The 14,715-nt window shown below is 38.9% G+C and overlaps 1 protein-coding gene and 1 long non-coding RNA gene across 5 annotated transcripts in view; both read left to right on the plus strand.

Moving 5' to 3' along the window:
• The window catches only part of LOC105398213 (monocarboxylate transporter 13), a 44,363-nt gene extending 35,106 nt beyond the window's left edge, over positions 1–9,257 (plus strand). For all 4 annotated transcript variants that reach the window (XM_048629348.1, XM_048629347.1, XM_048629349.1 and 1 more), the window contains exons 6-14: positions 95–226; positions 549–700; positions 1,695–1,770; positions 2,244–2,454; positions 2,821–2,999; positions 3,473–3,616; positions 6,863–6,941; positions 7,158–7,389; positions 8,056–9,257. In XM_048629348.1, coding sequence (XP_048485305.1) covers positions 95–226; positions 549–700; positions 1,695–1,770; positions 2,244–2,454; positions 2,821–2,999; positions 3,473–3,616; positions 6,863–6,941; positions 7,158–7,389; positions 8,056–8,278 — 1,428 coding nt within the window. In that variant the 3' untranslated portion in view covers positions 8,279–9,257. The remainder of the gene's footprint in view (positions 1–94; positions 227–548; positions 701–1,694; positions 1,771–2,243; positions 2,455–2,820; positions 3,000–3,472; positions 3,617–6,862; positions 6,942–7,157; positions 7,390–8,055) is intronic.
• A 297-nt stretch (positions 9,258–9,554) lies between these two features.
• LOC125490358 lies at positions 9,555–14,305 on the plus strand. Its single transcript, XR_007267626.1, has 2 exons — positions 9,555–10,319; positions 11,718–14,305. It is a non-coding gene; the product is annotated as an uncharacterized LOC125490358 (long non-coding RNA).
• The last annotated feature ends 410 nt before the right edge of the window (positions 14,306–14,715 follow it).

The raw sequence follows: 14,715 nt of genomic DNA on the forward strand, positions 1-14,715 counted from the left end.
GCCCCGCCCCGCAACTCGCCGCGCATGCCTCAGGGTAGTGGTCACACTATACCACATAATCTTCCAACCTAACCTCCATAATTCTCCTTCCCAGGCGCCACTAAACATCGACCCTGGAGTACATTCTTCCCTAAACCTGGAGGCTCTAGCCCGCGTGCCCACCGCCACCAACGTGCCCGCGCTGCCCACCATCACCGAGGCGCACCCGCCCAGCCAGCAGAAGAAGGTACGGTGTGGCTGTAGGGTGTTCCACGATAGTGTCGCTTGAAGGTGAAGTAGCTAACATAGTGACGGGAGGATGTCACAGGCTAAGTCAAAGTCATTATGTTTTTATTCATCGTAAAAATAGATTTTTTTCTGAAGGGAATTAGTTTATATAGTTACCAGAAGGCCTAGCTCGGGACGCAAGCGCGTCTTGCGTCAAAAAGTTTTCCGTCGCAGTCGCTCTCGAAGCCACGCAATGTGGGGGAGCGCGATGCAAAACTTTTGTCACGACTTGCGCCCCGTGCTAGGCCTTCTGGTAACTGGTTCTCGGCTTCTGGTTCCAGAACGAGAACGGCACAGCCCCACCCGCCCAGACGGCGGCACAGATGTCGCGCAACGTGTCGTCGCCCGCCTTCACCGTCACGGCGCCGGGCCTGCCCAAGAACGGCTCCGTGCCGTTCTTCGACAGGCAGCGGAAACATAGCACTTCTGACAGGTGGGTTATTATGGCTTGCTAAGAACAGAAAAGTGTGTAAGTAGCGCCTATAAGGAAACCAATGTACAATCTTCAGAAAAACAGGGATGCTAGATAAGAGATAAACGAGTCAGAAGGTTGGACGATTTAGTGTCGCCGTCGCCATTTTTGGCCGTGGCTGTAGAAACAGAGCACTTCTGGTGACATTTATGGGTCTGTAGTTTGTTCCTTTATGTAGTCCCAAGGATTTCAAATTCAGAAAGGGGATTTATTATATTTTATGCAACAAGGAAGGTATACAGGTCGTATTGGTATATGATTAGTACAAATAGTTCGGTACAAGAAGTCCCGTAACGTGTCGTCGCCCGCCTTCACCGTCACGGCGCCGGGCCTGCCCAAGAACGGGTCCGTGCCGTTCTTCGACCGACAGCGGAAACATAGCACCTCTGACAGGTGGGAAGGGGGATTTTAGCTAAATACGCCATCCACAGAATAGATAGTCCACGGAATAGATCGTCCACAGAATAGATCGTTCACAGAATGTACCGTCCACAGAATAGATCGTTCATAGAATGTACCGTCCACAGAATAGATCGCCCACAGAATAGATCGTCCAAAGAATAGACCGTCTACAGAATAGATTTTCCACAGGATAGATCGTCCACAGCCTAGATCATCCACAGAATAGATCGTCCACAGAATAGATCGTCCACAGAATAGATCGTTCACAGAATGTACCGTCCACAGAATAGATCGTTCACAGAATGTACCGTCCACAGAATAGATCGCCCACAGAATAGATCGTCCAAAGAATAGACCGTCTACAGAATAGATTTTCCACAGGATAGATCGTCCACAGCCTAGATCATCCACAGAATAGATCGTCCACAGAATAAATCTAACACAGAATATAGCGCCACAACAATCTATCATAGACCTTCTAGACCTAACCAATAGCTACCAGCATGAATTTTCATGATAATTATTCAATAAACATTTATTTGATTTGTTTCAGATACAAACCGTCCTTAGCCGCAATTAAAGCAACGTCCAAAACCTCTATGAATAGCGTAAACAGACAAGGGGGTGATGTAAGTAACTTATATACTTGTTAGTTTAATTTTACTGTTCACTCACCGATAGTTAAAGGCGTAAACACTGCTACGAAACATTTTTAATACAAATGTGGCTACATAGTGTGTGCCTAAATAAATGGTTTTAAAGTATCAAAAACAAAAAAAAGTTTAGGATTTTTGTGTTATACCTAATATTTTATCAAACTTTTTATGCGCGTAAACATAAACTTTTATAGTTTATCCATATTTAAACTATTAGACACACACATTAAAATTATGTATGTTGTCAAAGTATAAATTCAACAATGTACCTCAGAAGTACCTCTACGAAAATGTTACACATTATGCACATGATTGTACTATTGCATTAATCCATTCAGTCTGCATGTATGAAATTTGCCATTATATCGCCGTCGCGCCGCCCGCCGTCGTTCCGCCCGTCGCAAGTTTTGTACCCGCAGACTTACATTCTTATGTCTCTCCCACAGGGCGACACAGAAAGCATGATGTTCACCTCAAAACTCTCCATCTCGGCCCGGGACGCCCCTCGCATGGTGCGGCCCATGTCGCGCAAGGACATCTTCTACTCGGGCTCCGTGTTGCACCTGCCGCAGTACCAGAGCCAGAAGTCGCTCACTAATTACCGTAACTCTGTGGTGAGCCTGCCCAGGCAGAGGCAAGACGCCGAGGCGCCGCCGGGTTAGTACAGAATTTTGTAAGGTTTTGGCACACTCACGGCTGCATTAAAAACGTTTTATAGCTATAGTTATGGTGGATAATTCGACTATTAGATAGGAAATAGTAAGAACCCTTCCTTTTCTTCCGAAAAATAAAACCTTACGCGCTTTGCGCTAGTTGTGTAGTGGATAAGCCCCTTAGTCAAATAATACCCCTAGTCAAATAAGTCCAAATTTGATAGCAGTAGGTTTACCAAAATTAGTGATAAGACAACTGCAGAAATGCATATGATGTTATCGTAAGGATAATATTTATGATTCGATTGCGCATATAACTTCAGCCTTTTGCGACATTTCTCTAACCAAATTCTCCTCTCATTCCTTACAGAATACGACCTCTGCCCGTGCCTAGCCCTGCCAGCCTCGTTCAAATCCGCCCTAGCATCGATGTTGGATGTGTCGCTGCTGAAGGACCCCGCGTTCATGATGATGGGCGTGTCCAACGTGTTCGGCATGGCCGGCCTGTACGTGCCCTTCGTGTACATCGTGGACGCCGCGCGGCTTAATGTGAGTGGCTTGTAGCTATGGATTAACAGACACGCCGATGAAGATTAAAATGCAAAATGGCGGCAGTTACTGTAGCCGTATGTGAGATGTCCCCACATATTTATAACTGTCTTTAAACGTGGTAAAATCGCCGTTTTGTGATTAGCCTACTAGTTCTAATAGTTCCTTTAGTGACCGCTAGAGGGATTGCCATGCGTTATTACCTATATGAGGAAATATTGCTCAAAAGTCACGCCAATAAAGATAAAAATACAAAATGGCAGCAGTTACTTACTGTCTTAAAACGTGGTAAATTGCATATGGTGACGGTCCGAACTGTAATTTTAATTACCATTTTAGATTAGCTTGTTTATTGGCGCATCTCTTTATAGTTCCTTAAATGAGCGCTAGGGAGAATCGCCATGCGTTATACATATAATATTCTAATTGCTCATGGACTGTAATTTTATTGTATGCTCTTTCCCTTCTTTCAGGGCGTGGAGCCATCGCAAGCGTCGTTCCTTCTCTCCATCATCGGCATAACGAACACGTTCGGGCGTATCGCGTGCGGCTGGGTGGCCGACTTCCCCTGGGTCGACTCATTGTTGCTGAACAATATCTGTCTTATTATTGCTACGGTGAGTCAATAACATCATTTGTCATGATAAAAAGTGAATAGCTACTTATGAAGCTGTATAACCCGGCCCCGCGTCCGGGGCCGTTATCTTCGATTGTGCATTAAACTTGTTAAATTCGCGTTCCACCAATCACAGCGCCGTATTTATCTCGAATCGAATAACGGACATGCAGCCGCTACACGGGTCTGGTATCGACATCGATAAACTATAAACTCGTTTAATGCGCGTTCCACGAATCACAGCGCAGTATTTATCGCGATTAGCTATATCGTGACGTTTATCTACGTTGATAACGGGCCGTGTAGCTAGCAAGCGTCGTTCTTGCTCTCCATCATCGGCATAACGAACACGTTCGGGCGTATCGCGTGCGGCTGGGTGGCCGACTTCCCCTGGGTCGACTCATTGTTACTGAACAATATCTGCTTGATTATTGCTACGGTGAGAGATTTTATCATTGGTCATGGTATAAAACTAAACAGCTTCTTATTTATTTATTTATTATGGTTCACCAACATTTGTTACATCAAAACTATTACAATTCTATAATTAAATACAAACTAGATGCACAAACAATTATAGGTAAACACTGCATGCACAAAATTAAAAAAAAAATCGTCTATTTAGTGGCTACTTAAAATAAATTTAACTACTTATACTAATTATAAAAATAAAATTATAATTGATTAAATTGAATTAAAAATTTAGATTAATATATTAATTGATTGAGAAAATAATTGTATTTTTAAATTTAAACAAAGAGTCAGCATGAATATCAATTGATCCAGAACATTTATTTAATAATCTGCTTAACCTAGGAATGGCAGAGTTAAAACCGAGAACGGTATTACGGTGAGGCGGACACAAAGGTTTTATTGGTTGTCTGGGAAGTCTTCGAGGCACCAAAAAATTAAACTTGGACAAAATTTGTGGACAATCAATTCTATTTCTAATTATTTTAAACAGAAAACTTAGGTCTAGTAGATCTCTTCGTTTTTCTAAGGAAGTAATTTTCAAAAAATCTAATCGATCAACGTATTGTTTTTTTTTATTTAAAATTCCTGCAAAATATGATAAGTGTCCCACGAAACGCTTTTGGATACGCTCAATTCTGGCAATATGGGTTGAGTAGTGGGGACGCCATACTACACTACAATACTCTAACACACTCCGAACAAATGCATTATAGAGTAAGATTTTTGTGTTCGGGTTCCGGAAGGCTTTGCTATTTCGAAGGACAAAACCAAGAGCTTTATTTGATTTTTTTACAATGTGGTCAATATGCGGCACAAAAGTTAATTTTTTATCCAGTGTAACGCCAAGATCTCTTACTGTTGTGACTTCTAGCAAAGTATTTGACTGAATATTATATGTAGACAATATTTCGTTAATATTACGAGTGAACCTAATATAAAAACATTTTTTTGCATTTAAAAACATGCCATTTATTTTGCACCACTCGTTTAGCACATTAAGGTCATTTTGTAAAAGTATTGATTCATCTGCGGATTTAATTACCTTTGCAAGTTTTAGATCATCAGCAAATAAAAATGGTGTCGAATTTTGTAGCAAACCAGGGAGATCATTTATAAAAATATTAAAGAGAATCGGGCCCAAATGCGATCCTTGTGGGACTCCCGAAGTTACTGAGTAGTTCCTTGATTGCAAGCCGTTGACAACAACATAAAAATTGCGATCAGTCAAGTAAGATCCTAGCCATAACAAAAGCGACCCGAAAATTCCATAAATACTCAGTTTTTTTATTAAATTTTTATGATCTACTTTATCGAATGCCTTACTGAAATCAGTATACACGACATCGACTTGCCTATGCTCATCAATAGCTTCCGATAAAAATTCCACAAATGAAACTAAATTGGTGCACGTAGACCTCGATTTCATAAACCCGTGTTGATGATCTGAGAAATGTCTTCGGAAGTGATTATGAATGTGGGGATATACGAGGAGTTGGAGTTCAAATACTTTACTGAATATTGTAAGTATTGAAATTGGTCTGTATTCATTGATTAGGGTGTCATCACCGCCTTTGGATACAGGTACAACCTTAGCAGTCTTCCATGCCATAGGGAAACTACCGGTTGCCAATGATCTATTGTAAATGGTATGAAGTGGTTTCGCGAGACTGGATGCTAGTCGAGTTATAAATATAGGCTTATGAAGCTGTCTATCCGCAAGGGTTAACGTGAGACTAAACCGTGCGGCAAGGACCTGTTATCGACGTCGACAAACTCGTATAATGTGCGTTCCACGAATCACAGCGGCGTTTTTATCGCGAATAGCCATATTGTGACGTTTATCTACGTGTCGATAACGGCCGCGTGCTTCGTTCCTTCTCTCCATCATCGGTATAACGAACACGTTCGGGCGTATCGCGTGCGGCTGGGTGGCCGACTTCCCCTGGGTCGACTCATTGCTGCTCAACAATATCTGCTTGATTATTGCTACCGTAAGTCAATAACATCATTTGTCATGATAAAAAAGTGAATAGCTACTTATGAAGCTGTATAACCCGGCCCCGCGTCCGGGGCCGTTATCTTCGATTGTACATTAAACTTGTTAAATGCGCGTTCCACCAATCACAGCGCCGTATTTATCTCGAATCGAAAAACGGACATGCAGCCGCTACACGGGTCTGTTATCGACATCGTTAAACTATAAACTCGTTTAATGCGCGTTCCATGAATCACAGCGCAGTATTTATCGCGATTAGCTGTATCGTGACGTTTATCTACGTTCATAACGGGCCCGTGCAGCTAGTGTGCGTCGTTCCTGTTCTTCATCATCGGCATAACGAACACGTTCGGGCGTATCGCGTGCGGCTGGGTGGCCGACTTCCCCTGGGTCGACTCATTGTTACTGAACAATATCTGCTTGATTATTGCTACGGTGAGTCATTTATGAAAGGCCTAGACTATAGACTCTAGACACCTAGCGGTATACGCGCTACAGTAGCACCACGCCATAAAAAATTGAGTCGATTTTCAGTGTTCGATCGGTTAAGAAAAACCTACACTTGGCCCTCTGAATACTATTCGGCCGAATTCACAACTATTCACTGAGGTACAAATTTTAAAACCAATATTTGATGGCCCAACCCAGGATAATTAGGATCATCCAGACTTAAAGACAGCAGAACAAGCATAGATTGCTGCAGTATTTCCACTAATGAACTATTGGCATTTACACAAGATATATGGCAGGTTCTTAAAATAGTGTTTTCTTTTTCAGGTTTCTGTAGCACTGACGCCTTTCTGCTTCTCCTACACTGCCTACATTTGTGTCGCCATCGCTTTTGGTCTTGCCATTTGTAAGTATATTATTTCTACACAATTACCAACTCCTAACTAAATAAATCCTTCTTTAATTCGTCTCGTAAATATCAAAACCAAAAATGAATTTTAAAGTTCATAAACCCCAAACTTCAGTCTCATTACCTACTAACATTTTTTTTTGGTCTCTTCAGAAAAACATCCAAACAAAAACATACAATCACATTCCTAAAATTTTCTTTTTCTCTTTCCAGCCGGCTACATCTCCCTAACCTCAATCATCTTAGTGGACCTCCTTGGTCTGGACAAGTTGACGAATGCATTCGGCCTCCTCATTCTATTCCGTGGGGCGGCCGCCATGATTGGATCTCCTTTGGCCGGGGCTGTGTATGATGCCACTAAGAATTACGATGCCAGTTTCTATATGGCAGCCGCGTTTTTCTTGGTCGCTACGCTTACCTCGTTTTCTGCGCCGCTGTTTAGACGGTAAGTTGTTAAAATTGCCTTATTTAAATATTAATTTATAGTATCTGCATTACCTTTATTTGGCATCGCCGTGGAACACAATAATTATATATGGATATTATTATATTGCTTATGATGTCGTTGTAGCGGCCTAATTTGCGTACTGAATTTGTCCTATATTTCTGGTGTTTAAAATAAGGAACAACCGCTTTGGAATACTGATATAAAGTATATTGATTAAATAAGTTAGTTACAATGTACAATATTCGAGGAATTGGGGTAGGGAACAATTCAACCAATCACAGTGATAATGCTTCACGCCATCTACATCCAATCAGTTGGCAGTGTTTGTAGTAGTACCGAGCGTGCCACTAGATGGCGCTGTTCCGGTTTATTTGGCGAACAGTCGTCTTACACAGCAAACCGCCAATCTTTTGGGTTAATAGTTAAAGGGCTACATTAAGGCCACCTTTATCCACCCACCATGCACTTTAGCTCCAATTTCGCCATAGTCGGTTAAATCGTAACCAAGAATTGGTTCATCAATTATAGGTAGATCATCTCCATATGAAATTCTTGACAGATGTGTCAAAAGTCAACCAATAATCCCTGGTTATGCTCTAACCCACTATGGAGAATTTGGCACATAATCTCTTACCAATCTAACCCAACCCTCCAAATCCACAGCAAACAAGAAGACATCCAACCGCCAGTCGACATCCTCACGCCCATCGACGAAGACCTAGAAGAAGGCGACGACGAAGACCCAGACGACACGCCCATCACCATGGGCGCCCACATCGCGAGCCGCCCGCCCGCCATCGTTCACACTGCGGCGTCGCCCAGTGAGCCGCCCAGCCCGTCCCTGAATGAGGGGAATGAGGTGGCGCAGAAGGAAAGTGTGTTGTAGAGCACTCTCTACAACCCACCCCAAACCCCACTGGGTTTGGGGTGGAAAGAAAGGGTTGAAGAAGGATAGTAGTTTGAGATGAGGGTGTATACCTATAGTTTAGATTGTGAATTGAAGAGTTTAGCGCGATAGAGGGATTGGACCGTACCACAAAAACTTAGACAGTGTTTAACAGATATTTAGCGCTGTCAAACGCCTGATAAATTTGTCAAATTTCATTTTAAACACTAGTTAAACTATGTTTAAACTTAGACAGTGTTTAACAGATGTTTACCGCTGTCAAAAGTGTCAAATTCCATTTTAAACCCTTCCTAAACCATATTTAAAGTAGTTAGCGGTAATACAGTCTGTGTCTACGGCTCGACACGCCCATCACCATGGGCGCACATCGCTCACCGCCCGCCCGCCATCGTTCATACTGCTGCGTCGCCCAGTGAACCGCCCAGCCCCTCGTTGAATGAGGGGAATGAGGTGGCGCAGAAGGAAAGTGTGCTTTAAGTGGGGAGAGAAAGAAGGGTTGAAGAAGGATAGTGGAAGGAGATGAGGGTGAAAGAAGGGGTTTGGATTGTGAATTGATGAGTTTAAGGCGATAGAGGGTTTGGACTGTAGCTTTACGTTATTGCATCTTTAAGGCCTGCGTTCTCCGCAGGGAAACTGTTTACCGCTAGCTGAGTTAGCGTATCGGTTTAGTAAGCCAAAGGTTTGCTCGTTTTGTGCGCTTAATCTACGCAATTTGAAGCGTTACGCGCGTCTAGTAAAGGGCGAACCGTTTTCCTACTGGAATGGTTAATGAAGGAAAGGTTTGAAAGGTAGATTGGACTGGGTTGGTTACATTGCAGCTTTAAAGTCTAAATACGGTCATACAAGGTGCATACGGTCGTCTAAATAATCTCCAGAAAACTGTACATTGATTTCATGGGATAGATGATAGATTGGAGTATGGATTGGTCGGTCATTGTGCCAGTGATGCAAATGTAAATAAAACTCGGTTTTAGACAGGGCTGTTGCAATGTAGGATGGATTTTTCTATCACGCTACAGTGCTTGACTTTTAAAGAGGGAAAGTCGCTATGATTGTAGTGATCCCACTGTCAATAAATTATAAAACCGCTCATCTTTGCTAGCGAAAAAAATAACATGGTATCTCTGTTCGTTTGATTTCTACGGTGTACTTATAAAAGTCGTCTGACTATAGAATTTAAATAAATGTTATATTGCCACTAATATTATGTAACAAAAAAGCCTGTATACCTCATTTAATGTTACGTATATATAAGTAGCTGTTTTATAAATTGAACATATGGAAGTGTATAGTGAAATCAAACGACCAGAGTATCAAATTAATATATTATAATATCTATTATTTGGTCTAAAGATTGTTTGAAAGGCTGACTTGAAATTGAGGCTTCGGGACTTGTAACAGGAAGTAAATACAAAACTAGTTTATAAATTCCTAAATGTTACCATGTAAATTATGTTTAAAAAAGTTTGGCCCGGAATTGACTCAAAATTGAAGCAATACGCAGTATACATGCTTTGCTCTAAATGTAAACGAAGGATTTCGTTTGTTAAAATGTGCCATAAAAGTAATTTCGTCGAGGTGCTAATGTCAATGAAAATCTAACTACGATAAATAACTCAATACTCAACTGAACTGAAAATAATATGAAGCTTGATTACTAAAAGTCCAAAAAACTTCGTTAGCAATAAATATGTGTTAGATGATACTTAACTAGGGAGTTAGTACTTATGAAGAACGAGTTACTCGCTTTGTCTTAACTTGTAATATCAACACGCACATTACTCAATAAGCGAGTAGATTTAAAGATTTAAATCATGGCCTTTTAAGAACGTAGGTATTGGAGTTAAATAAGATAAGAATGTCGACATTATTATGTAATGAAGGAAGAAGTTGTAATTGTACCGAGAACGTATAAATTGCCGAAAACCTCGTAAAGTAGATAAAATGACAAACCATATTTTTGTAGTAATATAATTTTATTTCACTGTATACATAATGCACGATTGTATATACACTTACGGTCTTATTCATAAAAAGTTACGGGAGACCTATAGGCCTGCTATAAGCAAATGTCAAAAAAACTTTATTCATAAACGATCAATAGCGCTAAAGAACTCTCCAACTGATTCGTAAAACCTTGATATGCTAAAGTTGGCTGGACCCTACTATACACCTTCCGTAATCCTCCTCTTGTACAAAAACATGGCGGCCGGTCAACAGCTGTTCTGCTTTATTGACGATTTGACATTTGTTGTGAGTTAATATTTGCTGAAAATAAGTTGCCATGGTAACGTAAAAATTTAATATTTTTTTTTGTGGGTTTTGGCTTGGCCAACTGCGCTTTTAAGCCAACGTAAACTTTTTTAAGTGCCGCGCCGTGGCTAGGTTCTACCTTTTTTGGCATAAGATTTTTTTGCCTAATCTCGTATTGCATAGTAACGTTTGGTCAAAGTCTCGTTACGCCGAAAATCGTATGGCATAAATCTCGTTTAGTAAAAAGTTATTTCGCATAACATTGTTTAGCCTAATAATGGTATGGTCAAATCTTGAATAGCCTAATAATGCTATGGCATAAGTTTATTAGGTTTATACAAAGTAATAATATTCGTTTGGCTTTAACTTTGACGGAGCGTCTCCCTACATAGCGCAAACTGGTGCCTTGTATTGTTTCCGCTGTTTGGAAAACGCTCCGCTCCGCTTCGCTGCGCTCCGCTTTGGTTTTGATGAACATGTGCACCTAACACGCTCCTCCTCGCTTTGCTCGTCGTCGCACCTATTTTTAGGTTTCGATCTCATGGGGTTTGTAATAATTATATTGGTCGTTAACTTTCGATTTTTTGATCATACAATATCGTGATTTTCGGGATATAGGAGAAAAATACCACAATTTGTACATTTACTACATACTTAATATATTATTTATTAAGATAACATTAGAAGAAACAAGATTATACATAGGTTATAGACGAACATAAATTTGGGCAAACGAAACTTAGGTGTTTAAAGATTGTGCCTAAAGAGTTTTAGACGAAACGAGCCTTATGCCACATAAGTCTAGGCAAAGTGATGGTTCGGCAAAAAAAGTTTAGACCATACGAGTTATGCGAAATGAGTTTTGGTCAATAAAGATTATGCCAGATGAGCGGAACCCCCGTGGCTAACATAGATAATAGAGATTGATAAATGAATGAAAGTTTTCGCTATTTTTGTTTATGGTTTCGTCGGACCGGCAACTTAATAGGGTAAATGTCAAAATGTTTGGTCTGTGAAATCTATTAGCATCACTATAGTTATTGAAGATTTACGGAACTATTATGAATAGAGATTTTTACGAAACCTCAAATAGGCTTAATGTGTTCCGTAACTATTGAGCTCAGTAAACCTACTTTAAGGTTTTTTTATGAATAAGACCGTTAAGGCGGATGGTGTTTTAACATAATTATTTTCTTATACATTATATTTTTTTACTTTCAGTCTTATATTATCCTTCGAATTCAATTTAAATGTTAGTGTTTTGCTAGCGCCTTAATATCACCTTAAAGTACTAAAATTAAGGAACTTAAGTACTAATGTTATCTATTCTAGACTTGTTTTGTGAAAGGTATATTCTTATCTCGGTGGAACAAATGCCTACTCATATTCCACATCACGATACAATATGGATCAAAACCTACTAGAAAATTTAAAGACATAGTATGGAAGAGATCCAAACATAATGTTTTCGTGATGCTAGAAGATTATCCATATATTCTTATAGTGCTACCTAACCCTTATTCATAAAATACTTAGCGATACTTACTCCATCCAATCGTAAGTTTTTATAAATAAGGGGGCTATTCAAACGCTCACAATGAAACTTAGTATACGTTTTTGTGAGTATTAACTATCGCAGTCCTGGGATTAACTAAAGCCCATATTAATATCCAATTTATGATACAATCATTGATAGATTGATTTTTCAGTCGCTCAATGTATGATATCAATCTGCAGTTGGATATTAATATGGACAATGACCCTTCTGTGTTTGTTATAAATATTCTGTATACAAACATAGCTATTAATCTTTTTCCTATAACATATTGTTTAGCGTGCTGTTTGAAACTTTTTGAGCTTGACGTTTTATTCTAATGTACACTTTATATCTACACTAACCGCACTAAAATATTTAGGTAACTACTAATGTTAACTCGCGAAATTCTATTAGGGTTTTACTAGGATTGTAAAGCACACTTTAAATTAGGGATAAATTCTTATGTAAGTAAGTACTTAAGCAATCGGGGAATATACGTAGGTACTTTTTGTACAAAAAACATTGTTTTGTATTGGAATATAATATTCACGATGCCATGCCAAAATACTAATCTGTAGCCTTCTATCAAGAGAAGAATAAATCATAATTTAAAGTGGGTCAGATGCTATATCCTGAGAACTGTAATAGAATCATTGGAACTATTTTGTGCCATTAAAACAATTATTGTACATATTATACCGCGTGTACGCTAAGTTTAGAGCCTGTTTCACAATGTCTGTATAAAACATGATTACAAAGAGTGGCAGCAAGTCTTATCCCACAGGTAGCCATTGCCCAGACATTGTGAAACACGCTCATAGAGTGTTCTAGTACTTATAGGTGTGACTAACGCAACGCTGTCAATTTGTGTGTTTCATCGTACCAAAAATATAGTATTTTGTGAACATACCTACAACCTTTATAAGAAAACGATAAGGGCTCTAAACCTTGCCAATTGTACTTGATTGTAAATAAACGCAAATTGTATGTAATATATTTTTGTCTGTAGTGTATTTTTGTGTCAATGAATTGCATAATTTAGTTCGTAAGTTGTAATAACTGTAAGCGTGGTAAAGTAAGGATAGTCTAGATAAGTAAAAGGAAGGCATTATGTGATAAATGTAATATGCGATTTCATTGTAGGTATTATTATAATTGTTTTATATTTTTTGCTATCTTTATGGATTATTTTTTAATAATTGAAAATGTATCGTTAATATAATAATTATAGTAACTGAAGTTCTATCCTAGTAAGATAAGTAAGAGGTTTTGTTTATCAGATAAAAAATACAAAAAGGTTACAAATAATGAAGTAGAATAATCTGTGTAATTAGATCCTTGAGAGAGTTACTGAGGTATGTTAATGTTGTTATAGCTTTATGTAAAAAAGGAAACCAAAAGTGTTATTATGTTTTAAGATTGAAAATTGTTTAGGATATGGTATTGTGACATAGTTGCATGTATTTGAAGTTTAATGCTTAAGTGGAACCGTAACAAAGTGTATTTAACAGCGTAAAGTATTGTCTGTGATCTAATTAATTCTTGAAGCTGTCTGTGGTCGGAGCTACGGTACATTTAGCTCAATCTTTGTATTTTTTTTTATCTTCAGTATTGGCTCAAAGTATTTAAAAACGGGATAGAAGCCTGTGTATCAATGCGATGCATTCGGTGTCCTTTGACTTCTCTGATTCTCTATCTATATGCTGGTAATTTCAGGCTAAAGCTATATACTAAAACCCACGAGATAAAAGCTGTTAGTAAAGTGTTTCTAGGGTGTGCTAGGCTACAAGTATCTGCATATACATACATAGATAGCTTCTAATTTTGTAAATTGTCTTCCTTCAGAGTTTTTAAATGTAATTAGATAACCATTGCTATCATTGCAATATTAAACCGAAATTTGGGACAAACATAACAAATTATTCAAAGTCCTAGCCTCCCCTAGATCCTCTTCATGTATACATAGATAAAACTACAATAAGAGAATTACAGTAAAACATACTTACCAACAAAATATTTTTTTTGTAGCGCCACTATATAAATGTCTCAATTTTAATTAGTAGCGCTAGTAACATAATATTTATATGAAATGGCCGAACTAAAGCAACTTATCACCAAGATAATAATATAAATAAATAGTTAGATTAATTGTTACCTACGCATCCACCGAACGACATTTGTACATAACCAATTCATTAAATATTAATGATGACTGAGATAAATGTTTTATTTCTACCACCCATAACACCACACGAGACCTCTGTGTCTATTCATACTTAATTAGGTATTTTGGTAATTAGGCTTATGAACTTTTTCAGGTAGCATCATGCATTTCAGCAAAAATACACAGTAAGTATGTCAGGCGCGGATCCAGACTTCAAAATAGGTGATGGGCAAGTATAAAAAAAGTGGGTTTGCCTCGCCTTGTGGTACTTACTTCTTCTTCTTTCGTGTCAGTGAAATGCGATTTTTTATATTTGTCCAGACCAAAAAGAAGCAACTTTGATAGCATTCTGGTTGGCCTGGTACTTACTTATATCAGATTTTTGTATGTTGGTAGTGATGATATTATGGTTATGCCAAATGCAATTTCTGCATCTCGATCCGGATCAAACATTGTTAATTA

The sequence above is a fragment of the Plutella xylostella genome, chromosome 23, assembly GCF_932276165.1.
Source record: "Plutella xylostella chromosome 23, ilPluXylo3.1, whole genome shotgun sequence".
In the NCBI taxonomy this organism is placed as follows: Eukaryota; Metazoa; Arthropoda; class Insecta; order Lepidoptera; family Plutellidae; genus Plutella; species Plutella xylostella.